We start from the raw sequence: 25,643 nt of genomic DNA on the forward strand, positions 1-25,643 counted from the left end.
AGGTCATCCAAATCCGAGAACTATACAGAGCCAACCCCGAGAATGATCCTGTCTTCACATTAATCACGTGGTATTGTTCATGAGCTACAGTGACAGAAATGATTTTGAACAGTGGTTTAAGTTAATTAAGGGCATAGAGAACTGGACCTGTAACTATCTGTTTGAGATAAATTGAAGCAACAGAATAAAGAGAATACAGGTGTGAGGCTATAAAGCCTCATCAGAGGGTTACACTAGCATGTTTACCCTCTGTCTGAAGGCAGACAAGAGCTGGACTAGCTAAAGCCAAAACACATTTAAAAAAGATTGGCGATCAGAGATAATGGGAACTGCAGATGCTGGAGAATCCAAAATAACAAAGTGTGGAGCTAGATGAACACAGCAGGCCAAGCAGCATCTTAGGAGCACATTCTGCTTGGCCTGCTGTGTTCATCCAGGTCCACACTTTGTTATCTTAAGAAAGACTGAGGTGCTCTGAGGGGAAAGGTCAGACTTTAACAGAATGAAATCCACGAGGCTCAAAAGACCGCTTCATTCAATCCTATTCTGCCATGCACGAAGCAAGATTGGAGTGAAGACCTAAATGCTTGAAATGTACAGTGAAGTCTGATAAAAGACTCCAAATGAAACAATCATGTCCAGTCAAATATCAAATAGCCTGCTGTAAATTCCTAACTTTAACTTGAGATTTGCAATTATTTTGTTGAAACTGCATAATAAAAATAAAGTCCCAATTTCACAATCAGCCATGAAACAACAATACTAGCCACCGAACTTAAAAAAAAAGTTGCCCGCAAAAATTGACAGTGGGTAACCCCCATATTGATGTTACGTTAATTCCAATATCAACTGAATGAAATTTCTGGCATCCTCCAGTGATGCCATAAAGCAATCTAAGCACACAAGCACACACTGATAATGTTTCACCTTCTTGTGATTTTCTAGAACGTGAAATAAAATACACATACGATTAAGGTATAACCTGAAACATCAAAACTTTAAACAATATAAAGCTCTGAAGAGTATTTAAAAAAAAAAGTGGAACTCTACAAATATAAAATAGGCTGTATTTCAGGGCTAGAGAGATGATTCAGCAATAAATATAGATATTTTGAATCCACTTGTTCAGACATGTCAAGACCCACCTCTGGAACAAGCAGGATTTGAACTCAGGCTTCAGGGCCATGAGCACTGTGTCATGAGAGCCCTCAGCAAAATTATAAACCTAGTATGCTGTTAAAAGTCCAATCGCCCCTCTTTAACAAGGCATAACTTTTTCCAAGGGTTTTATACCAGGGCCAGTAGCAAAGACCGCAATAATTTGTGTAATTTCAAAAACATTCATGTTATGCGTTCACTCCTTGGAGGAGCTGACTGATTAATTTATTGTTGTCACTGTGAAAATTGCCAGTTTGCATGCTATACAAGCAGATCGTACCATCCAAAGTGCATCAAAGTGCAGAATACAGTATTACAGCTGCAGAGAAAGAAAAATCAAAATTAACATTTGAGAAGTCCATTCAAAAGTCTGATAACAGTTGGGAAGAAGCTACTGTTGAATCTGTTTGTATGTGAATTCAGAGTTTTATATCTTCTGCCCGACCATGGGAGAGTCTTTGATCGTGTTGGTTGCTTTCCGAACGCAGTGGCAAGTACAGTGGAGTCAATGTATGGAAGTCTGATTTGTGTGAATGACTGGGCTGTGGGTTTGCAACTCTCTAGGCTTTGTTTTGCAAACTTGGGAACAGCAGTTGCCACACCACACTGATACATTCAGACAGGATGCTTTCTATGGTACATCTATAAAAATTGGTCAGAGTTCTGTGGACATGCCAAATTTCATTAGCCTCCTGAGGAAGTAGGGATGTTGTTATGCTTTCTTGATCATCGCATCAATGTGGGCAGACCAGGACAGATTGTGAATGATCTCCACTCCCAGGAACTTGATGTTGTCAACCATCTACACCCTCAGCTCCACTGATGCAGACTGGAAGGCCCTCCATTCCACTTCCTGAGGTCAATAGCCAGCTCATTCACTTTGGTTGGTTTCTACATTTAACTGTGATTGTGCATATACTAGCTTTTACAGTTATGACAATGGTAAATAATAATAGCTTCATTGTTTACAACTGCAAAATTCAGGTTCACATTTCATTGAAAAGAAAATTAAGTATGGTTTCTTGTACCTGAAGGGCATTGTAATATTATACATCACAGCACAAGTGATCTTAGTATAACAGTGCATTTTAGATGTCAAAAGTATATTTAACCCTATGCTTAAAAAAGTTAGCCAGGCCTTCTTCAGCTAATAAATGCGTGTTCAGCATAATACTCGTAAAAATAGTTGGCCTCAGTTTGTATGCTCAGATATATACATTATGGTTACATCTGCCTTCGAAGTGAGTACTTAAGATCACCCATGCAACAGTTGCAGGGACAAATCACAAGACGACAAAGATCAAGGTGACACTAGCCTGGTCAAATATTAACGTCTCTGGCAATTTTCAACAATAAAACTATTCTGAAAATCATGTTCTCCAGTGGGGTTTTTATGAATGTCCATAAAATAGATTGATTTTTGAGGACACAGGGAATTCGCAGATAAATAACTCATGCACTAAGTATCCAGTTGATCTATGCAAAGAATGTGGCTGATGAACTCTTGTGGCACAGCCGTAGCACTCCTACCTCTGGACTAGAAGGCTCAAGTCCCAACGCTTCAGTGGTATCATGTCTGAACAAGTTGATTACCAATATCAAGGATGTCATTTGTTAATGTGGGGCATGTTCTAACCCCACACACACTTGACGAGATAAAGAGAAACCTGTTAAGAAGTAACATTCAAAATGTAGCGAGGGCTCTGTCATTCACAGCTCAACATTTGGATGTGTATTTTGACATGCCATACATGGATCACATTCACACCAGGTGAAATTGGTGACAAGCTAAATGGAGTGAAACAAACTTCTGTTTTCACAGAGAGTAAAATTAGGCATTCTGCTCTGCATGACTTATTCCTTCGTTTTTGGTACAAAAGCATGGAATGTTATTAATGTACGAACTACGATTAGATCAAAAATGTCAAATATCCTATTCAAGAGATGAAAGTGATGCTGAATAATCCTGGAAGGATGATTACAGAACTAAAAATACAATTTCTAATCCAGAGTTGGACCCTCAAAGATATCATAGTCAATGTAATCCAAGAATCAACTCAAACGAAATCTTTGCACTAGATGTCTAAGACAATAATTATACCATTTTTATAATGTACTGATCATGGTTCAAACTAGTCTCATGAAATTATATCATTAATTAAAAAGTGACACTTTGGTGTTCATTCTTTATTTCCATTTCAAAATGGTAATCACCTACACTAAAAATGGCTCAAATTTTATTCTTGAGTGTAAGTCAGCCCCTGAATCACGGTTTCAAAATATTGCCTTAGATGTCATGATCTCCATTAAATCCACAATTACATTTATAGCACCTCTGACATATTGAGACATTCAAAGACATTTCATTGCAGCATTGTTAAACAAAATGTGATGGTGAACCACATTGGATATTAAGGCGGCTGTTCAAAATGTTAATTAAAAAGGTAGGTTTTAAGGAATACATTAAAAAAGAAACAAGGAGATGGGGAATTTTTGGGAGGGTATACCAAAACTTTAAGCATGCAAGTTAAAGAAATAGCCATCAATAGTGCAGCATTGTGCAGGGAGGCAGACTAGGAGAACTGCAGAGATCTTGCAGCATTATAGGATTTGGAATCATGACAGGGGTAGAGAGAGAGAGAGAGAGTGAAGGAATTGGAAAACAAGGAAGAAACTATTGATAATGCTCAAACGGGACCTGATGCAAGTCAGCTTTACAAGAACAATGATGATTAAACATTACTTAGTTATGTGTTAAACTCATTAAAACAAACACTGCCAATTGTATCCTAAGTTTATGGAAGATGGAAGATCAGTAATTGCTGACAAAATCATGGTATTAGTAGAGGAGGCAGTCATGCCCCTTACATGTGGTCCAATGCCAACTCTTCAATGGAAGACATCATTTAATGGGGCGGCACGGTGGCTCAGTGGTTAGCACTGCAGCCTCACAGCGCCAGGGACCCGGGTTCGATTCCGGGCGACTGTCTGTGTGGAGTTTTCACATTCTCCCCATGTCTGCATGAGTTTCCTCCGGGTGCTCCGGTTTCCTCCCACAGTCCGAAGATTTCAAGCTAGGTGCACTGGACATGCTAAATTGCCCGTAGTGTTCAGGGTTATGGGGTTATTGGGGGATGGGCCTGGATGGGATGCTTCAAAGGGCGGTGTGGACTTGTTTGGCCGAAGGGCCTGTTTCCACACTGTAGGGAATCTAACCTAATATCCTGAAGTATATTGAATAGGTAGTATTACCTTATGAATATCCAGTTGGAGAACAAAAGGGTCAAGTTACACAGACAATAGTGTTAAGCATAATCCTAAACTAAAGATTACATTTAAAGATCTAAACTGATGCTATGTCCATTCTCTCGAGCTGATATAAATGTTCCAAACTTCCTTGTTGTACAAGAGCAGGGGGAGTTATACCTCAATAAATATGTGTAAAAATGTTATAGATGAGGACAAGTGAATTTACATTGGAGAACAGATAAATAGCAAAGAAACTAGTGAATATATTGATCTCCCAGAAACAATCGGCCATTCAACTAAACAGTGCGTGACTGCAGAGTCAAATGAAATCAGTGCTATTTTAACAAGAAAGTAATAATGAAGAAATCAGCTGGATCAAGGATTGATAAATCTCCTGGATGAGTTGAACTTTATCCCCAACTGTTGAAGGCAGTAACAACAGAGATAATGGATGTATGTGTGGTCATGATTCAGAATTCAACAGATTCTACCTAGCTTCCTGCTAACTGGTAAGTAACAAATATAACCACATTATTTAAGGAAAGCAGAAGAGCAGAGAACTAGAACCCGGTCAACTTGACATCTGTAGTAGGAAAAATGGCAAGGGTCCATGATAAGTGTTAGGTTAATTGAATGTTTAGTTGAATGGCCAAAAAGGGCAGAGACAATACAGATTTGTGAAAAGGAAATCATGCTCAACAATCTTTGTGGAGTTTTCTGACTATGTTACTTGTAACATTGGTAACAGTGGATGTGGCATTTTTGAAAATTCAGAATGCTTTTGATAAGGTACCACACAGTAGGTTAGTAAGTATAAATTAGAACGCATGAGATTGGGGCAGTATACAAAGATGGATTGAGAATTGGGTTGAAGACAAGATGCAGAAAGTAGGGATAAACTGATAACTCTCATGATTACAGACTGTTACTAGCAGGGTACCATAAGTGTCAGGGCAAGGTGTGCAATTGTTCAAAATCTGTACAGATAATTTAGAAAGGGTATCCAATTTTACTTTTTCTAAATTTACTAATTACATCAATGAATGGAAATATGTGTTGTCAGGAGGGCGCAAGGGCTACAAGGGACTTGAACAGGTGAAGTGAAGGGGCTGAAACATGGCAGATGGAATGGAATGCAAGTCTGTATGCAATTATTCATTTTAGTCAAAAATAAATAGAAAGCAGAATATTTCTTAAAACGGGGAAGAGGTTGGGAGGTGCGGTTGTCCAAACAGACCTGAGTATCCTTGTTCACAACTCTTTGAAAGCTAGCATGAATGTGCAGCAAGCAATTAGGAAGGCAAAGTTGTGTTGGCATTTATTTCAAAGGAATTTCTGTCCATAAATAAAGATAACTTGCTGTAGTTTTATAAAATCTTAGTGAGATCTCACTTGGATTATTGAGCACAGTTTTGATCTTCTTATCCAAGGAAGGGTGTACTTGCCACTGGATAATCAGAGTCCGAATTATGACCTACAAGCCACATTTATGGCTCACCAGAGCCAAATTTAGACTATTTATATGGCTACCATAATTAATTACATAACCTTACCCATGAAAGATCATAGACCAGGAAAAGAAATTACGTAAAGTGGAAGTCTATTGCTTTCTTTTTATTGCCTTCATGTTTTATTTGAAGCTGGAGTTTCAACTAAAAGTGGAAGGTTTTGCAAAGATCTGCTCCACCAACAGTGTTCAAATTCGTCCCATCCCTTTGGAAGAAGAATTTGCTGCTTCCTTCTTGTTTTTTGGGTTGAAAAGGGCATGTCAATCAAGTGAGCAAACGTTGCCATATAACAGCTAGTTCAAGATTAGCACTGGAACAGACCTTGCAAAATTGGCTGTTAGCTAACAATGGTAAAGGCAACATGGAGGAGTTATTTGCAGAATGGAAACAAAATGCAAGCAATAAAGAGGAGATAATGGGAAGATATGACAAATTTAAATATAAGGATAGCTTAGTGCCTGCTTCTTGCAAATATATTACTGCTTCATGGGAATATTGCGATTCTGTCTGGAAAGAGAAGAGGGGCAGCTCATAGGGCAACCTGGATGAATGAAACTGGGGGCTTGTCTGTTTTAGCACGCAGGAAGGGAGAAGAAAAATTAAGCAGTAGGATTTACATTTTAGTAGCTTTGAGAAACTAAACAGAATGATTTTCTGCACTTGATGGAAATATTTTGAAAGACAAACCAAATTCATAAATTATGTTTGTCACAAAGCATTAGAATGCACAAATGCAGTCTATCATTTAAATGATAGCATGAATATAAAACTGCAACAACTTTTTACTGATGGAATATTCCAAGTATGAAGCGTTATCTTTGAAACTCAGAATGCGTCAACTTGGCATGTGCAATGCAATGATTAGAAGCTATTTTCCAATTTTTAGATTATAGCTTTGTTGGGCAAGCCAAGATTAGCACCAACTGTTGCACATACTGAAAACCTTTACTTCATGCAAGAGATGTTGGGGATAAACTACTTCTAAATTTTCACACAATTAGTTCAGAAGAAACATTTATTAAATATTCACAATGGAGAGTGCACTCTGTCATTAATTTAAACTCATTCCTAACAAAGGAACAGTTATAATCATCAAATATGGAGGAGGCATTTCAGCTCAGCTTTTCATCACAATGCACCACAATGTGTTTCTCTCTGTGTTGGTACAGTTAATTGGAGATTAGTTATAGTCCAGAAATTCAGGAAAAAGGGATGGACTTGTCTATTAAGTTATGGGGACAGGCTAATAATGCTGAAGAGCAAGAGGGCCAGCAGTTCTGAGGCTGCCATCCTCATGCTTCATTAAGCCAAGTTTCTGCTATAGTAGTGAACTCCTGTTATCTACCATTGTCCTCAGCTTATTGGCTTTATTTGCTATACTCCACATGTACTTTTTAAACCGAAGCAGCACAAAGTTCTGTCGTGGCCCTACTGAGGAAGGTATAGTTATACCTACTCAATCTGGAAAAAAAAATGCTGATTAAAGTAGCCATGAATTAACAAGCTACCACTTCTGCCAGAGCTTATGCACACTGAATTAAGTCTGCAATAAAACTGAACATCTCTTAACTTAAAGCATAATGATTCCTTAATTGCTAAATTAAAGCACAGTCTAGACCTTAGACAAAACATTATCCCTTAAAACTCATACTCAGCAGCTGCCAGAGCAAAACAAGACACTAAGGAAGGCCTCAATTTATTCACAGATTCTCCTTTAACAATGCTATAAGTAACTTCCCCAAAAATCTTCAGATCTTGTCAAAACATGTTTTCTCTCTCATCAACCTTCCCAAATTTGTCAATTTTATTATACATGTACAATCATCATACCTTGATAACAGATTTGAACATTTTCTCTACTACTGATGTCAAACTGTGTAGATCTCTATTCTCCCTCTTCCTCATTTCTTAAATAGTCAAGTTGCGTTTGCTATTTTCCAGCCTTCAGCAACCTTTTGAGAACTTATGAATTCTGAAAAATTATCACCAATGCATAAACTACCTCTCCAGCCACCTCTTTTAATAGTCTGGTATCAAGCTCATCTGTTCCAGGGAAATTTAACAAACTTCAATCCAGTCAACTTTAGTTTCTCAGTTTCACTAGGTCCCTAGCCTTTGAGAGATTTTCTATATCATCTTTATGAAAACTGATACAATATAACTCTTTAGCTTCCCTGCCATTTTTCTGTTCTCCACCTCCAGGTCTCCAGTCCCCATCTGTAATGGGCTCACGTTTGTTCCAACCCCATTAGCATCCATTGAATCAGAGTCACGTCAGAAAAATCTTTGGACAAAAATCCTCAGACACCACAGATTTGCACAGAAAAGGTCAAGCACAAAGATTACAGGCATATGTATTTTAATTATCAATCCACAATCTTTAATCCAAATATTTTTAATGAAACCATTGTGAAAATGGAAATAGCATGATATCAGAACATAAGCCATTTAAAAATACCATATTGATAGCTCGTTTCATTATTTATCTTCAATTGTAGAATACTGAAGACGACAGGAAGCATAAGGGTAAAGGAGGATGTAAACTAACATCCAAGAGAAAACAGAAATCAATATGAACCCCAAACTATTTAGATTATTTTTAAAACGTGCCTTGTTAAAGAATGGTGATACAAATATACTTAATTATGGCCAAAGTGAGTAATCCAGCCAAGTTTTTCATATAGTGCGAAAATAAGTTGTTACATTATTGTTAAAATATTAGATTGCCTCAATAAAGTGAATCCAAGCAACAAGTGTCTGATGAGATCTAAAGGGTGCCACAAAACAAGTTGAATTCCTTCACTCCAATGCAAAGACATAAAAAGGCCAGATATAACTGCCTCATAAACAATGTTACAGAAAAACAGCCCAAACTGACACAAACTATATACAGCGTGAAAAAAAGCTGGAGCTTGCAAGAGAAGTTTCTATTCAAGTACTAATTTGTCAAGTGCTGCCACCTTCTCCCCACATCTTTCTACAACATAAAAGACTTGGAGGCAACATACAAAATAATCAATTTTCCTTCCCATGACTGCTTAGAAGCCATCGATAAAAACGTCATTACATCCACATTGAAAACCACAACAGTTTTTCCACTGATAGGATACAGTGAAAGATTCATTGTTACTTGTTGGCACTTACAGTAAATTCCACAAGTTCAAAATAGAGCTATTCTTCACAGTTCTACAAAATACTGAATCCCTGAACCCCATTACGTAGGAAGAGACATTCTGCAAAACAGTTACTTAGTCACACACTGATCAATGCATTTCTGATGTTTGTGATTTTTTTTCAAATATCAAAAAATGGAACACTCAAAATGAAAAATAAATTGCCGCTGAACTCACTCACTGCACATAACCATTATGAAGTAGCTATTTGCATCCACTTTGTGTACACACAGAGAGCCAGTAACCAAATATTCCAGTGTAAATTATGTCTACTTTAGTAGTGGGGAATCATTTTTCCAATTCCACGGAAGGGCACGCTCTCATCACCCTGACAGAATTATAAAATTTATCTGTCTATTCAATATGGGCAGTCACTCTTAATTATGTACAGAAACAGATGATTCAAATCACAACAGAAAAGCAGCATTTTTTTTACAAAAATTAAAGAGGGACATTTCTCCCATTTCAATTTTTCAAGGGTTTGACATAAAGGTGAAGATAGGCTGATTGTAGTCAAGTTTGGCACAAATTTGATCGAGCAGAGCTCCTCATTACTATGGCTTGGAATACAGACTACATTGCCTCAGGTTTAAATATGTATGTCAGTTAAACACTTTCAGTCGTTCATTTTCTTCCTTTAAGGTCACATATTCTCCCAACAATTCTTCACTGACTTTTAAGTGCTTAAATACTGCTTCACCAATTGCATGCTGAAAACAAAACAATCCAAGTTAGTAAACAGCTGCTCCATGTTCCAGAGGCTTTTCATACAAATGTACCTTGTCTATATTAAATGATTGAATAGTTACTCAATAGCTCATAGGACAAACGTCATTCCAAAAATGATCAATATAAGAAGAGTCCTATGAAGAGTTCTGCAAAGGTAAACTGAAGCTAGATAGAGTTTTTACATCAATATCAGCCACTTGATGGAAAGGTAATTATCAAGTTTTACAACAAACACACTTAAATCTCTACAGAAATAGTTCTCAGGTTCTAACAGATTGTATAGCTTTGGTTTCCTTTACTGGCTGATCCAGGAAGCAAGTTCATGAATGTAAGCTATTTAAATGAAAATTATCTGGACTCAGCATTTTGAAAACAATAAAGATCATTGTGGAATTCCTCATGCCAGGTCAGGGGCACAGAAGATGTACAGCTAAATCTACTGGGCTTCGAACAATTTTCAGACCACTGGAGTCCTCATCCAGCTCATAGCTATAGGATGAATTCAGGCATGTCTTCTATGAGAAAAAACAAAAAAGAACTGCAGATGCTAGAAACCAGAAACAAAAACAGAAATTGCTCGAAAATCTCAGCAAGTCTGACAATATCTGTGGAGAAAAACCAAAATCATTGTTTCAAGTCCAGTGGCTCTTCTTCAGAACTTAAAAATGAAGTGAACTCTTTTGGAAGATGCGTGACCCAGAAATATTCAGTCATTCTTACAGCTGACAAATGCAATGCCAAATCTTGTTCTATGGAGTCTACAAATTTCACCTTTGTTTTGCAGATTTACCGCAAATTTGGAGAATACACTGATCAGCTTGGAACAGATTGAAAGGAAGAAATTTAAAATTTAAAGCACATGTTTAAGTTTACAGAATTGTTCATTCACATAGCCAGTCATTTCATTGAAATTATTTCACAGACAATGCATCTTTTTTCTTCACACCTTACCTTGAGGTCTCTTTTTCTGCGGTGTATGCCTGATACATAATTTTCATACACCCTCCTCTAAGTCAGACAATTCCTTTAACATAGGCCCTTTCTGCAAATGTTTGTTCCAATATAACCAGTTCCAACTGCGTTTTTTTAAAGAGTTGATAAGTGATTTGAATAATGAGAGACCACTCTACAACATCTCACAAGATACATACATTCTCCAGTCTGTTTCTAGCCTTAAACAGCAAAAATAATCTGTGGATCTATAACTCAGTTAGGTCAGTCTCTCTCATTTCACAAAACTGATTGCACGTATGAACACGTTATGCCTTTGTGGCACCCTAGGTTCATTGAATTGGATTACTTTACTCCACGGACTCAGAATATAATGTGCACAAAGTCCAGAATGTGTTCAAGTGTCAGACTCCCATATGGTCCACTAGTTTTGTGCTGCACAAGTAGAATCCCCATCACCACAGTGTCCTTCAAAGACTAAGAACTGGAGACATACCTGCTGAATGTGAAATTCATGGATCATGGCCAGCTGCAGTCCAACAACTTCCTTATGGTGCTCCTCACTGATCGAGAATAAATTACATGCAAAAAAAAACAAACTGGTAATTTCTGGGAGGATAGTTAGTCAGTTATGGAACTGATGGAGGACATGACAAACACCTAAATTGGTGGTAGGGTCAACAGTGAAAGAGGTTATCTAAGATTACAAAGGGATCATGATCATTTGAGCCAATGAACTGAGGAGTGCCACTTGGAGTTTAATTTGGACAAATGCTAGGTACGGCATCGGTAAAGCAAAAGAGCAGGACTTATATAATTAAAAGTAGGACCCTGGGTAGTGTTGAACAGAGAGAGATTTAGGGGTTCAGGTGCAGAGTTCTTTGGAAAACTCTGGAAAATAATAAATGATTGTGGGATTCACATTGTTATTGCTCATGCCAGGCCAGGGCACAGGAAATGTACAGCTAAATCTACTGGGCTTTGAACAATTTTCAGACCAGAGTCCTCATCCAGCGCTTAGCTACAGGACGAATTCAGGCATATCTTCTTTGAGAAAAATCAAAAGAATTGCAGATGCTAAGAAGTTGCATCATACGTAGACAGGGTGGTTAAGACAGCATTCAGCACGCTTGCCTTAACTGCGCAGACACTGAGTACAGGAGTTGGGACACCATGTTGAGGTTGTACAGGACGTTGCTGAGGTCACTTTTGGAGTACGGTGTACAGTTCTAGCCACCCTGCTATAGGAAGAATATTACTAAACTGGAGGTGGTTCACAAAAGATTTACCAGGATGTTTCCAGGACTAGGCAGTTTGAGATAAGGAGTGGGGCTTTTATCACTGAAGTGTAGGAAGTTAATGGGTGACTTTACAGAGTTTTACAAAATCATGAGGGGAATAGATAAGGTGAATAACAAACGTCTTTTCCCTAGGGGTGGTGAGTTCAGATATAGAGGGGTTTTTTTTCCCCCCACAGTGAGAGGAGAAAGATTTAAAAAAAGAGACCTGAGAAGCAGCCATTACACACAGAGATAGTAAGAACTACAGATGCTGGAGTCAAAGATAACACAGTGTGTAACTGGATGAACACAGCAGGCCAGGCAGCAGAGGAGGAGGAAAGCTGACGTTTCGGGTCAGGACGCTTCTTCAGAAATGGCAAGGGAGGGGTGGAGAGAGGAGAAGTGAGCTCAGAAATAAATAGAGGGGAGGGGTGGGGCTGGGCTGGGGAAGGTAGGTGGGATAGTGATAGGTGAGTACAGGTAGGCACCGGTGGGGATTGGTCAGTGAGGTGGGAGGAGCGGATAGGTAGGACAGAAGATGGACAGGTTGTGTCAGGTCAAGGAGGCAGGGATGAGAGGGAGGGTTAGTCATGGAATGAGGCCGGGGTGGGAGAGTGTGAAGCTAGGAAGGACCACATTCAGACCACTGGGTTGTAGGCTCCCAAGGTGGAATGGGAGATGCTGCTCCTCCGGTTTCTGGGTGGCATCATTATGACACTGGTGGAGGCCCAGGATGGACACGTCATCCAGGGAGTGAGGGCGGCAACGGTTCGCGACTGAAAGGTGTTATCATTTGTCACAAGCAGAGTGCAGGTGCTCTACAAAGCTGCTTTCGAGCCTCTGCTTGGTCTCAATAATGTAGAGGTGGCCACATTGGGAGCAGTGAAAGCAATAGATCATATTGACAGATGTGCAGGTAAACCTCTGTCTGGTATGGAAGGTTTGTTTGTTGCCTTGAATGGAGGTAAGGTAGCAGGTGCAGAACTTCCTGCTGTTGCAGGGAAAGGTGCAGGGAGTGGTGGGGTAAGTGGGGAATGTGGAGTGGATGAGGGAGTCATGGAGACAGCGGTCCTGACCAAAGGTAAATAAGGAAAATATTTCTTTGATTGTGGGGTTGGATTGTAGGTGACGGAAGTAGCGGAGAATAACACGTTGGATATGGAGGTCAGTGGGGTGATGTGAGGGGACAAGGCGAATTCTGTCTTTGTTTTGGTTGCAGGGAGGGGGATGAGAGGGCAGAGGTGCGGGAAACACAAGAGATGTGACGGAGAGTCCTACCACCCTGCGATACTGTCGGGGGGAACGGCCTACCAGGGGAAAGCCATAGTGGCCACATCTCTGGCACTGAGCTTGATTCTGTGGCTCAGAAGGGAATGGGGGAAGAATAGGATAGTGATAATGATAAGGGATTCAATGGCTGGGGGAACAGACAGGAGATTCTGTGGTACCGAGCGAGGTGTATGTTACGTTCCAGGTCCCAGGATCAGTGACATCTTGGATCGAGTCTACAGGATTCTTAAGTTGAGCAGCCAGAAGTTGTGGTACACGAATACCAATGACAAACTCGGAAAGGGGATGAAGACTTAAAAAATGAATATTGGGAGTTAGGCTGGAAGCTAAAAGGCAGAATGAGCAGAGTAGTAATCTTTGGATTACCACCAATTTCACAGGCTAGTGAAGCTCGGAATGGAGAGCAAGTGCAGCTGAACACGTGGCTACAGAGCTCGTGTGGGGAGACAGCTTCAGATATGTGTATCATTGGGATATCTTCTGGGGGAGGTGGGACCTGTACGCGAAGAACGGGTTGTACTTGAACTAGACGGGCATCAACATCCTGGGCGGGAGGTTTGCCAGAGCTCTTCAGGAGGGTTTAGACTAGTTTGGCAGCAGGGGGAACCAGAGCGATGGATCAGAGGATGGGGTAGCTGGTGCACAGGCAGCTACAGCATGCAGTGTCTGTGAGTAAGGATAGACAATTGATAGGGCCAAGTTGCAGTCAGTGCAATGGGTTGAAGTGTGTCTATTTTAACACAAGTTCAGGAATAAGAGTGATGAGCTCAGAGCATGGATCAGTACTTGGAGCCATGATGCTGTGGACGTTATGGGGTTTAGGTTGCAGAAGAAATAGGGAGGGGGATAACAGAGTTGGGGGAGTGGCATTGCTAATCAGGGATGGTATCACAGCTGCAAAAAGGGATGTCGTCGAGGAGGGTTTGTCTACTGAGTCGGAACGATTGCAAGTCAGAAACAGGAAAGGAGCAGTCACTTTATTAGGAGCTTTCTATAGACCCCCTAATAGCAACAGAGACACTGAGGAACAGATTGGGAGGCAGATTTTGGAAAGGTGCAGAAGTAATAGATTTGTTGTCATGGGTGACTTCAACTTCCTTCTATTGACTGGAACCTCCTAAGTAGAAATAGTCTGGATGGAGCACATTTTATCATATGCGTCCAGGAAGGATTTCGGGCTCAATATGTAGATAGGCCAACTAGAGGGGAGGCCATATTGGATTTGGTGCTTGGTAATGAATGAGGCCAGGTGTCAGATCACTTGGTGGCAGAGTTTTTGGTGATAGTGATCACAACTCCCTGGTCTTTACATTAGTCATGGAGGGGGATAGGAGCAGACAGAATGGGAAAGTATTTAACTGGGATAGGGGGAATTACAATGCTATTGGGCAAGGACTGCGGAGCATAAATTAGAAACACAGGTTCTCAGGGAAATGTACGACAGAAATGTGGAGGTTGTTTTGGGAGCACTTGCCACGAGTGTTGGATGTTTGTCCCACTGAAGCAAGGAAGGGATGGTAAGGAGAAAGAACCTTGAATGACAAGACATGTGGAACATCTAGTCAAGAGGAAGAAGGAAACTTACTTAAGGTTGATGAAGCAAGGATCAGACTGGGCTCTAGAAAGCTACAAGGTAGCCAGGAAGGGAACTTAAGAGAGCTAGAAGGTGGTATGAAAAAGCCTTGGCAGGTAGGATTAAGGAAAGCCACAAGGCGTTCTATACTTACACGAGGAACAAGAGGATGACCAGAGTGAGAGTAGGGGCCGATCAGTTACAGTGGAGGGAACATGTGTGTGGAGTCAGAAGAGGTAGGGGAGGTCCTTAGTGAATACTTTGCTTCAGTATTCACCAGTGAGAGGGACCTTGATGGATGTGAGGACAGCATGAAACAGGCAGATCTGCTCACAGGTTGACGTTAGGAATGAGGATGTGTGAGAAATTTTGAATAATCTGAGGATAGATAAGTCTCCTAGGCCAGACGGGATATACCCAAGGTTACTATGAGAAGCGAGGGAAAAGATAGCTGCCCCTTTGGCAATGATCTTTGCATCCTCACTGCCCACTGGAGTCGTGCCAGAAGACTGGAGGGTGTAAAATGTTATTCCCTTGTCCAAGAAAGGGAATAGGGTAATCCTGGGAATTACATACCAGTCAGTCTTACTTCTGTGGTGGGCAAATTATTAGAGAAGATTCTCAGAGATAGTATTTATGATTATTTGGAAACGCATAGATGGATTAGAAATAGTCAACATGGCTTTGAGAGGGGAAAGTCATGCCTCACAAGCCTTAGTGAATTCTTTGAGGATGTGACAATACATATTAATGAAGGTAGAGCAGTGGATGTGGAGTACATGGATTTTAGCAAGGCATTTGATAAGGTAGGCTCATTCAGAAAGTAAGGAGGCACGGGATTCAGGGAAATTTGGCTGTCTCGATACAGAATTGGCTATTGAAAACAAGACAGACGGTGATAGTAGATGAAAAGTATTCAGCCTGGAGCTAAGTGAGCAGTGGTGTTCCGCAGGGATCTGTTCTGGGATCTCTGCTCTTTGTGATCTTTATAAATGACTTGGATGAGGAATGGAAGAATGGGTTAGTAAGTTTGCTGATGACACAAAGGTTGGTAGAGTTGTAGATAGTGTGAGGGGCTGTTGTAGGTTGCACAAGGACATTGACAGGATGCAGAGCTGGGCAAAGAAGCGGCAGATAGAATCCAACCCGAAAAGGTGTGAAGTGATTAATTTTGGAAGGTCGAGTTTGAATGCAGAATACAAGGTTAATGGTAGGATTCTTGGCAGTGTGGAGGAACAGGGAGATTTTGGGGTCCACATCCATAGATCCCCCCAAGTTGCCACCCAAGTTGATAGGGTTGTTAAGGCAGCAGATGGTGTGTTGGCCTTCATTGGCAGGGGAATTGAGTTTAAGAGCTGTGAGGTTATGCTGTAGCTCTATAAAACCCTGGTTAGACCACACTTGGAATACTGTGTTCAGTTTTAGTCGGCTTATGAAATGAAGGATGTGGAAGCTTTAGAGAGGGTGCAGAGGAGATTTACTAGGATGCTGCCTGGACTGGAGGGCAGGTCTTATGAGGAAAGGTTGAGGAAGTTAGGGCTTTTCATTAGAGCAAAGAAGGATTAGAGTTGCTCAGAGATGTACAAGTTGATGAGACGTATAGATGGAGTTGATAGCCAGAGACTTTATCCCAGGGCAGAAATTATTATTATGAGGGGGCACAATTTTAAGGTGACTGGGGGAAGGTATAGGAGGGTTGTCAGAGGAGGTTCTTTACACTGTTGCATGGAACGCACTGCCAGCTTTGGTAGTGGAGTCAGGTACATGAGGGACACATACCTGACCCTTGGATAGGTACAACTTTTTTTTTCTATTCATTTTGTGGGATGTGGGCATTGCTAGCTGGCCAGCATTTCTTGCCCATCCCTATTTGCCCTTGAGAAGGTGGTGGTAACCTGCCTTTTTGAACCACTGCATTTCTCTTGCTGTGGGTTGATCCACAATGCAATTAGGGAGGGAATTCCAGGATTTTGACCCAGCAACAATGAAGGAAATGTGACATATTTCCAAGTCAGGATGGTGAGTGACTTGGAGCGGAACTTGGAGGTGGTGGTGTTCCCGTAGATCTACTGCCCTTGTCCTTCTCGACGGAAGTGGTCGTGGGTTTGGAAGGTGCTGTCTGAGGATCTTTGGTGAATTTCTACAGTGCATCTTGTAGATAGTATGCACTGCTGTTACTGAGCGTTGGTGGTGGAAGGAGTAAACGCTTGTGGGTGCGGTGCCATTCAAGCACGCTGCTTTGTCCTGGATGGTATCAAGCTTGAGTGTTGTTGGGGCTGCACCCATCCAGGCAAGTGGGGAGTATTCCATCACATTCCTGACATGTGCCTTGTAGATGGTGGACAGGCTTTGGAGGAGTCAGGAGGGGAGTTACTCGTCACAGTATTCCCAGCTTCTGGCCTGTTCTTGTAGCCACTGTGTTTATGTGGGGAGTCCAGTTGAGTTTCTGGTCAGCGGTAACCCCCAAGATATTGACAATGGAGGATTCAGTGATATTAACATCACTGAATGTCAAGGGGCAGTTGTTATATTGTCTCTTATTGGTGATAATGATAGCCTAGCATTTGTGTGGCACGAATGTCATTTGCCTCTGATCAGCCCAAGCCGGGATATTGTCCAGATCTTGCTGCATGTGAACATGGACTGCTGCAGTATCTGAGGAGTTGTGAATGATGCTGAACATTGTGCCATCATCGGTGAACATCCCCACTTCTGACCTTATGATGGAGGTAAGGTCATTGATGAAGCAGCTGAAGCTGGTTGGGCCCAAGACACTACCTTGAGGAACTCCTGCAGTGATGTCCTAGAGCTGAGATGATTGACGTCCCACAACCATGATCATCTTCCGATGTGTCAGGTATGACCCCAACCACCGAAGCGTTTGCCCCCAATACACTGATTCCAGTTTTGCCAGAGATCCTCGATACCACAGTCAATCGAATACAGACTTGGTATCAAAGGCTGTCACTCTCATATCACCTCTGGAATTCAGTCTTTTGACAATGTTTGAACCAAGGCTGTAATGAGGTCAGGAGCTGAGTGGCCATGGCAGCACCCAAACTGGGTGTGGCTGAGCAGGTTGTTGCTGAGCAGGTGCAGCTTGATAGCACTGTTGTTGACACCTTCCATCACTTTACTGAGGATGGACAGTAGACTGATGGGGACGTAACTGGCCGAGTTGGATTTGTCCTGCTTTTTATGTACAGGACATACTTGGGCAATTTTCCACATTGTCGGGTAGATACCAGTGTTGCAACTGTACAGGAGTTTGTCTGGGGAGCGGCTTGTTCTGGAGCACAAGTCTTCAGTACTATTGCCAGAATGTTGTTAGGGGTGGGAGCCTTTGCAGTATACAGTGTCTCCAACCATTTCTTGACATCACGTGGAGTGAATCGAATTGGCTGGAAACTGGTATCTACGATGCCGGGGACCACCGGAGGAGGCCGAGATAGATCATCCGCTCATCACTTCTGGCTGAAGATTGCTGCAAATGCTTCAGCCTTACCTTTTGCACTGATGTGCTGAGCTCTTCCATCATCGAGGATGGAGATTTGTGGTGCCTCCTCCTCCAGTTAATGACTGGATGTGCCAGAGCTTAGATGTGATCGATTGGTTGTGGGATTGCTTAGCTCTGTCCATCTTTTGGCATGTAAGTAGAATGTTTGGTGGCTTCACCAGGTTGATACCTCATCTTCAGGTGTGCATAGTGCTGCTCCTGCCATGCCCTCCCACAGTCTTCATTGAACCAGGGTTGATGGTAATGGTTGAGTGGGGGATATGCTGGGCCATGAGGTTGCAGATTGTGCTGGAGTACAACTCTACTGCTGTTGATGGACCACAGCGCCTTATGGATACCCAGACTGGAGTTGCTAGATGTGTGCAAAATCTGTCCCATTTAACACGGTGATAGTGCCACACAACACAATGGAGGTTGTTCTCAATGTGAAGGCGGGACTTTGTCTCCACAAGGACTGTGCAACGGTCACGCTTACGGATACCGTCATGGACAGATACAACTGCAGACGGCAGATGTCTAAGGATGAGGTCAAGTATGTTTTTCCCTCTTGTTGGTTCCCTCACCACCTGCTGCAGGCCCAGTCTAACAGCTATGTTCTGTGGGACCCAACCAGCTCCATCAGTGGTACTACTGCCGAGCCACTCTTGGTGGTTGACATTGAAATCCCCCACCCAGAGTACATTTTGTGCCTTTGCCATCCTCAGTGCTTCAAAGTGTTGTTCAACATTGAGGAGTGCTGATTCATCAGCTGAGGGAGGGTGGTAAGTGGTAATCAGCAGGAGGTTTCCTTGACCATGTTTAACTTGAAGCCATGAGACTTCATGGGATCCAGAGTCAATATTGAGGACTCCTAGAACAATGCCTTCCTGATTGAATACCACTGTGCTGCCCGCCTCTGCTGGGTCTGTCCTGCCGATGAGACAGGACATATCCAGGGTCAGCGATGGTGGTGTCTGGGACATAGTTATACTCACAGAATCATACTTTAAAATGTCAGGCTGTTGCTTGACAAATCTGTGAGATAGCTCCCCCAATTTTGGCTCAAACCCCCAAATGTTAGTGAGGAGGACTCTGCATGGCTGTCTTTTCTGGTTCTTAGGTCGATGCTGGGTGATCCTTCCAGTTTCATTTCTTTGAGTCTTTGTAGTGATTGGTACAACTGAGTGACTTGTAATGCCATTTCAGAGGGCAGTTGAGAGTCAACCATACTGCTATGGGTCTGGAGTCACATGTCGGCCAGATCAGGTGAGGGTGGCAGATTTCCTCCCCTAAAGGGCATTAGTGAACCAGATGGATGTAAAATGTAGGTTATGCAGGGTAGTTTGATCTTGGAGTAAGATAACAGGTTGACAAAACATCATGGGCCAAAGGGCCTGTACTGTGCTGTACTGTTTTGTGTTCTATGTAAGATACATATTATCTGAACACCATTTCCTCAGTTCTATTCTTTCAAATGTGGCACTCGTTCTGCAAAATGAAACACTGTTATCTGCATCAAGAATTGGATATGTTAAGAGAGAACCACTAAAATAAGTTTTAATGTAAAGCTAAAGTTGCCATAATCTTAACAGACCATATGGCTGGCCTCATTAGACAAAGTTGACTAATGGCAGTTTAACCTGGGGGGGGGGGTTCACCATGCCTTGGGTGAAAGGAGAGATTGAGAAATAGAGAAATATACTTAGGTGCCATACACTTGGTAAATGTCCATTTGGGTGCAAAGTGTTTTGATCAAACAGAAGCTAGACAGGAAAATACCATAGTTTAAGAATAGTTACTAGGAGTATGACCATTGCTCGGGATGAAGACAGACCACTTAAACTCAAATATGGCCATATACAGCCAGCTAGGCAAGTAGGCCAGGGGAGGCAATGGCCTAGTGGTATTATAACTGGACTGTTAATCCCGAGACCCAGATAACATTCTGAAGACCTGAGTTTGCATCCTGCCACAGCAGATGGTGGAATTTGAATTCAATTTTAAAAATGTGGAAGTAAGAACCTAACGATGTCCATGAATCTACCGTTAGTCATCAGAGAATTACATCTAGTTCACTAAATGTCCTTTAAAGAAGGAAACTGCCATCCTTACCTGGTCTGGCCTACATATGACTCCAGACCCACAGCAATATCAGTGTCTGCTTGGGTTTCCTCCATGTGCTCTGGTTTCCTCCCATAGTCCAAAGATGTGCAGGGCAGGTGTACTGGCCTTAGTGCCCAGGGATGGTTAGGTTAGGTGGGTCAGACATGGGAATTGCAGGGGTAAGGGAATGGATCTGGGTGGGATGCTCTTCGGAGAGGTGGCGTGAACTCTGAGCTGAATGGCCTTGTTTCCACATTGTAGGGATACTATGATTCAATGTGGTTGACTCTGGACTGCCCCTGGGCAATTAAGAATGGATAAGTGCTGCCTAGCCAGTGGTATCCTCATTCCATTAATAAATAAAGGAAGGGGGGGGGGGGGAGGAGTCTAAATGGAAAGCAGAAGTTCGTCATTGTTACTGCACAATCCAGTTTCAATTCAACAAAGCATCTGCAAACTTCTTCATAATTTGATTCCGAATCTTATGAGTAACACACCTGAATTTTTCCAAGGCATCTTTCAATAAGTTTTGTAGTAGCTGGGTCTTTGGCAAGGATGTTGACCCTTCTTTTGTTCCTCCTTCACCTGCCTGGCCAGAAGGAGTTTTCAACATATCGGCCAAAGTCTCATGATTAAGTTTTTGTCCTATAGGAAACACAATAATACAAATAGGTCAACTGATCAAGGCTGCTACTTTATGCTCGGCCACTTGGGAACATCATCTGCAATGTGTGCTGTCTAGTGTTTATCTGTAGCATTTTATGTCTCAAACTGACCATAAATCAACCACACCAGAATTCTGTTGACGTTATTAGCCAACTAAACAAACAAGACACAATCTGAAGGATGCCAACCTGAAATGTCAGCTTCCCTGCTCCTCTGATGCTGCCTAGCTAGCTGTGTTCCTCCAGCTCCACACAGTGTTATCACAATCAAAGACTACTTCACTTTAGTAGGTACCAAGCACAACAAACAAAACCAATGGAATAGATCAGATTTTTTTCCAGAACGGCAGCAATCGTTCACAAACCAGAGAATACAACAGACAGCAGTCATATCATGCAAAAGCTTACTTCTGATTTCTCTGGCTTGAACCCTAACATTAAAAAAAAATTAATAGACTTGGTTCAACTTGGTCAGGTGATCACAACAGCCATTTAGGGTCAATATTGGTCCTTCATAAAGACAATTTTAGTCTATGAATAGCTTAAGTATTAAAACCAGATGATCACAAAATCCCTACTATGTGGAAAGAGGGCATCTGGCCATCCATTCTGTGTCAACCCTCCAAAGACCATCCCACCCAGACCCAGCTACCCCTCCCTATCCTAGTAAACCCCTTATTTACAATGTCTAATCCACCTAATCTGTGAATGATACAAGCTGAAAATTGATAGCCAAGTGCACAGTACAGCAGAAATAGATGACTGAGGTAACAACTAAATACCATGGACCGTTGTGCAGCCAGAAGAGACTGGAGTAGCAAGGGACGGTGGAAGCTAAACTAAATGACAAGAGCTTTAAATATAAGAACCCTGTTTGATTAGAAGCCAAAGTAGGTCTGCAAGTACAGGGTTAGCTAGTAAATGGGACCTGGTGTGAAATAAAACATGTTTAGCAGTTCTTTCAATGAGCGATTAATGTGGATAACGCTCAAACGTTGGTTGAGATGCTGTCGTGGTCATATCACTGGATTAATAATGCAAGCTAATGTTCTCTGGGGATGGGTTGAAATCCCACTGCGGCAGATAATAAAATTTGTATTCAGTATAAAATCTGGAATAAAAAGCTTGCCTGATGTTGACCATTGTTGATGGGAACATATTTCCATCAGATTCAGTACTGTCCTTGAAGGAAGGAAATTTGCCATCCTCACCTAATCTGGCCTTCTTTCAACTCCAGACCACAGTAATATGGTTGACTCTTAACTGTAGCCTGAGCAATCAGACATGGCAGTAAATGCTACTCTTGACGGTGACACTCACATCCCATGAATAATCAATACAGAAAATATCAATCTTAGGAATAAAACAAATAACCAAAATGTTTCAGCAAATAAACTAAGATAGGGTGGTATTACGAGACATCACCGAGGTGGAATTATATTGTTTTTGCAATGTTGCAAACAACTTCTATGACGGTTTGCTGAGAGCTGTTTCTACTGCCTTCGCAATGGACAAAATACGTATACTTCCTTAGTTGGACACGGGCACACAAGTAGGAGATGGAGTTAACCTTGAATTTTCCATGTGATTAAACAGTTAGCCACCCACTTCAAGATTTTCATGTCCACTAATATATGTTGCATTACACGTGGGATCTCGGGTGACTGAAAAATAGGCCATCCTATTTAAAGGTTAATTGCATATGCAGGATGTTTGAAATTCATATCACCACTCAAAACAGAGACAGGATATTATTGCCAATCAATATGGTAAGCAAGTCATCTCCTACCAGTGTCTGCTGTAACTGTGATCAACAGTTCAATAGGCAGTGAGCAACAGTCAGTTGATCACAGCCATTCTGATGCTTATACACAATTCAATGCGTACAGTTATGTTGCAAATCACCACAAAAAGATTGTAGTCATTTGGTGCACAATAATTAGTAGCTTTAAAGGTAACAGTGATTTAAAAAAATAAGTTTATTGATTTATCCTCGCTTCTCCTCGGTTTTAAAAATAACAATATCTTTACAAAGTATTTGGTCAGATTGGTTGCTTTTCTATATGGCAGTTCTACTCCCTCAGACCTCTGGAACACATCAGTGGTAGATCATATTTTTGATACATACATCAACAGCAGGGTTCAGTGGCCATTTGCAACGCTATATAATTTCACATTCTTGGAAATGTTTTAGTACAGAAGAATAGCTCCCAGTGGAAGCTTTCTTATATTTTGATAACAAGTTTTAGGAAGAATTTTGATCATTTAGAACACTGAATATCTTTTTTTTTTAAGTAAAGCAAGGAAACTGAAGAATACATTTCACTATTCTCTAGAAACGTTTGTAGTGATATTGTGTATTCTGCATGCGCATAACCCATTGACTGACGAGTCAATTTTCACCCCAATTATATTGTTAGAACATAATTACAAGAGTCCATCTTTGTACACTCTAGGTACATTGATTATTGTGCTCCTGTATCAGTATTGTCAGTGTTAGATGAATTGAAAGCACAAGTACAACCTACCAATCATCTTCTGCTTTGAATTACAATTGTGGAGGTTCTGCACTTGGTCAAATCTCTCCGCTGTCGAGCAGGTATCTTCACTGAACTAAAATGAGAAACATTTTTAACTTGGTTAGAAAGGAAGTAAAATGACCCTTTGTTTCCCCATCATCATGCGAGTGCTATGAACATCTGAAAGAGTAGGCGTAGGCCATTTGAATCCTCAAGCCTGGTCTACCATTCAGGAAGACTGTAGCTGATCAATTGTAGTGTCAACTCCAATTGTTATATACATCAAACACAAATTGTCAACATGAAAATGTAATAGCAGGCAAGTTTCTGTTGGCTCGTGAATCATTAACAATGACGCACAAATTTCAGAACAGAACAAACAGCATAAATGTGGAAGTTAGATACCAAAATTCATTAGAACTTGGAATACATAGTTACAACTTGGAATGCAATTAAAGCTTTTGAGAAAGAATAAAACAAGAGGAAAAATATGAAAAAAAAGGGTCGGAGCAGTCATACACATGATTAGTTGTGAAGCTACCTCTGCAACAGATATAATGGGTTGAATGGTCTCCTGTGCTAACATTTCTATGTTTCTCAAAGTCACCAACTTTCAATTTCTAAGATTTTGGGATGTAAGTGACACAAGTGACTTATTATATTGCCCATCCAAACTGCTCTTTAAAGATGGCAGTAAGCCTTCTTCTTTGGGAATTTTTTTTTGTAGTGAGACTACTTCCACAATGATGGGGAATTTAAATAGTGAAACAACAAAGGACAGCAACATTTGTTTGAGTCAGGACAGTGGGACGTTTGGAGAGCAACTCAAGATGTGTTATTCTTGGTGTCCTTGGTGACTGGGGGAACAAAGATGTTGACAGTTCATGACCTCTTCAGGATTATACTAACACCATCGAGATAAAGCCAAAAGACTGAAACACTTCTCAATTCCAGTTTAATTATTATTAAGTGATTTTCTCCATTTACAAATGAGAACACAATTTCAGTATTTTGACTTCTCTTAAGTAAATTTCTAAAACCAAAATCCTTCGATGACTTGTCTGAATGTCAAAATGTGACAACATCAAATAGACATGATGTGTTAAGTGGGATTTCAGCTCAATGCCTTTGCATTCTGCTCGACAGTTCCTTTATAAGCAGGCACACAGTGTCTCTGCATTTATATCAGCAAAGCTTTCATCCTCAGGATTTATGACAGGCACAGAGATAGCTTAATATATCAGAGCATTGTACCTTCTTATTAAAGTCTTGATTGCCAGCAAGCTGATCAAATTCAGAAACATTTACCTTCTAGACAATTAAATGGAATTCTCAAAGATAGCAAAGGGTTAAATAAATGGCATAAGCTGACATTGATGAACATTTCTGTGCATGGTATGAAGGAATTGGGTGGATCGGGGAGAGAAGCAAATACTCATGTTAACAACAGAAGGGTATTTTACTTCTCAAAATCAGCCAGGACAGCATTAATATGGCAGATTAATATATAACGTGTCGAATATAAATGCAGATTTTATTTGGGGAACTGCCTCTGGGAAACATCAAGGTGGGCAGTGCAAACAATACAAGTAAACCCAGCTCCTCCAAAAGTAATAAAAAGGCCTTACTAAATTCTGCTTGACAGACCCACCTCTCCTGGCAAATCACTGCAGCCACCTAGCCCATGTGGAGGCAAGCACCGAAGTTTGGCTTGGAATGCATTAAGGAGCAGTTACACAGAACCGCAACATCTAATGCATGCAGAGGGAGGCCAGAAGCTGTACAAATTTTCCAAACACCAATGTGACAACTTGAGCAGTCAGTTCTCTGAATAGGCATGCCGATCTCACATTAAGCTATCAGGATCTACAGAAGATACAGAAGTCACTGACATCTTGGACCTAGTCAGATAACAAGGTTTCTATTATCCTTTGATAGAGTTAACAAAG

General features: G+C 41.2%; 1 protein-coding gene across 1 annotated transcript in view; it reads right to left on the bottom strand.

The window, feature by feature from the left end:
• Positions 1 to 9,690: 9,690 nt before the first annotated feature.
• The window catches only part of LOC132210195 (protein NEDD1-like), a 47,288-nt gene continuing 31,335 nt past the window's right edge, over positions 9,691 to 25,643 (bottom strand). Inside the window, exons 8-11 of the mRNA XM_059649617.1 lie at positions 23,704 to 23,788; positions 21,008 to 21,155; positions 11,265 to 11,331; positions 9,691 to 9,798 (exon numbers count right to left, since the gene is read on the bottom strand). Of these exons, the coding sequence (XP_059505600.1) occupies positions 9,691 to 9,798; positions 11,265 to 11,331; positions 21,008 to 21,155; positions 23,704 to 23,788 (408 nt within the window). The remainder of the gene's footprint in view (positions 9,799 to 11,264; positions 11,332 to 21,007; positions 21,156 to 23,703; positions 23,789 to 25,643) is intronic.

The sequence above is a fragment of the Stegostoma tigrinum genome, chromosome 11 (genome assembly GCF_030684315.1).
Source record: "Stegostoma tigrinum isolate sSteTig4 chromosome 11, sSteTig4.hap1, whole genome shotgun sequence".
NCBI classification, from domain to species: Eukaryota; Metazoa; Chordata; class Chondrichthyes; order Orectolobiformes; family Stegostomatidae; genus Stegostoma; species Stegostoma tigrinum.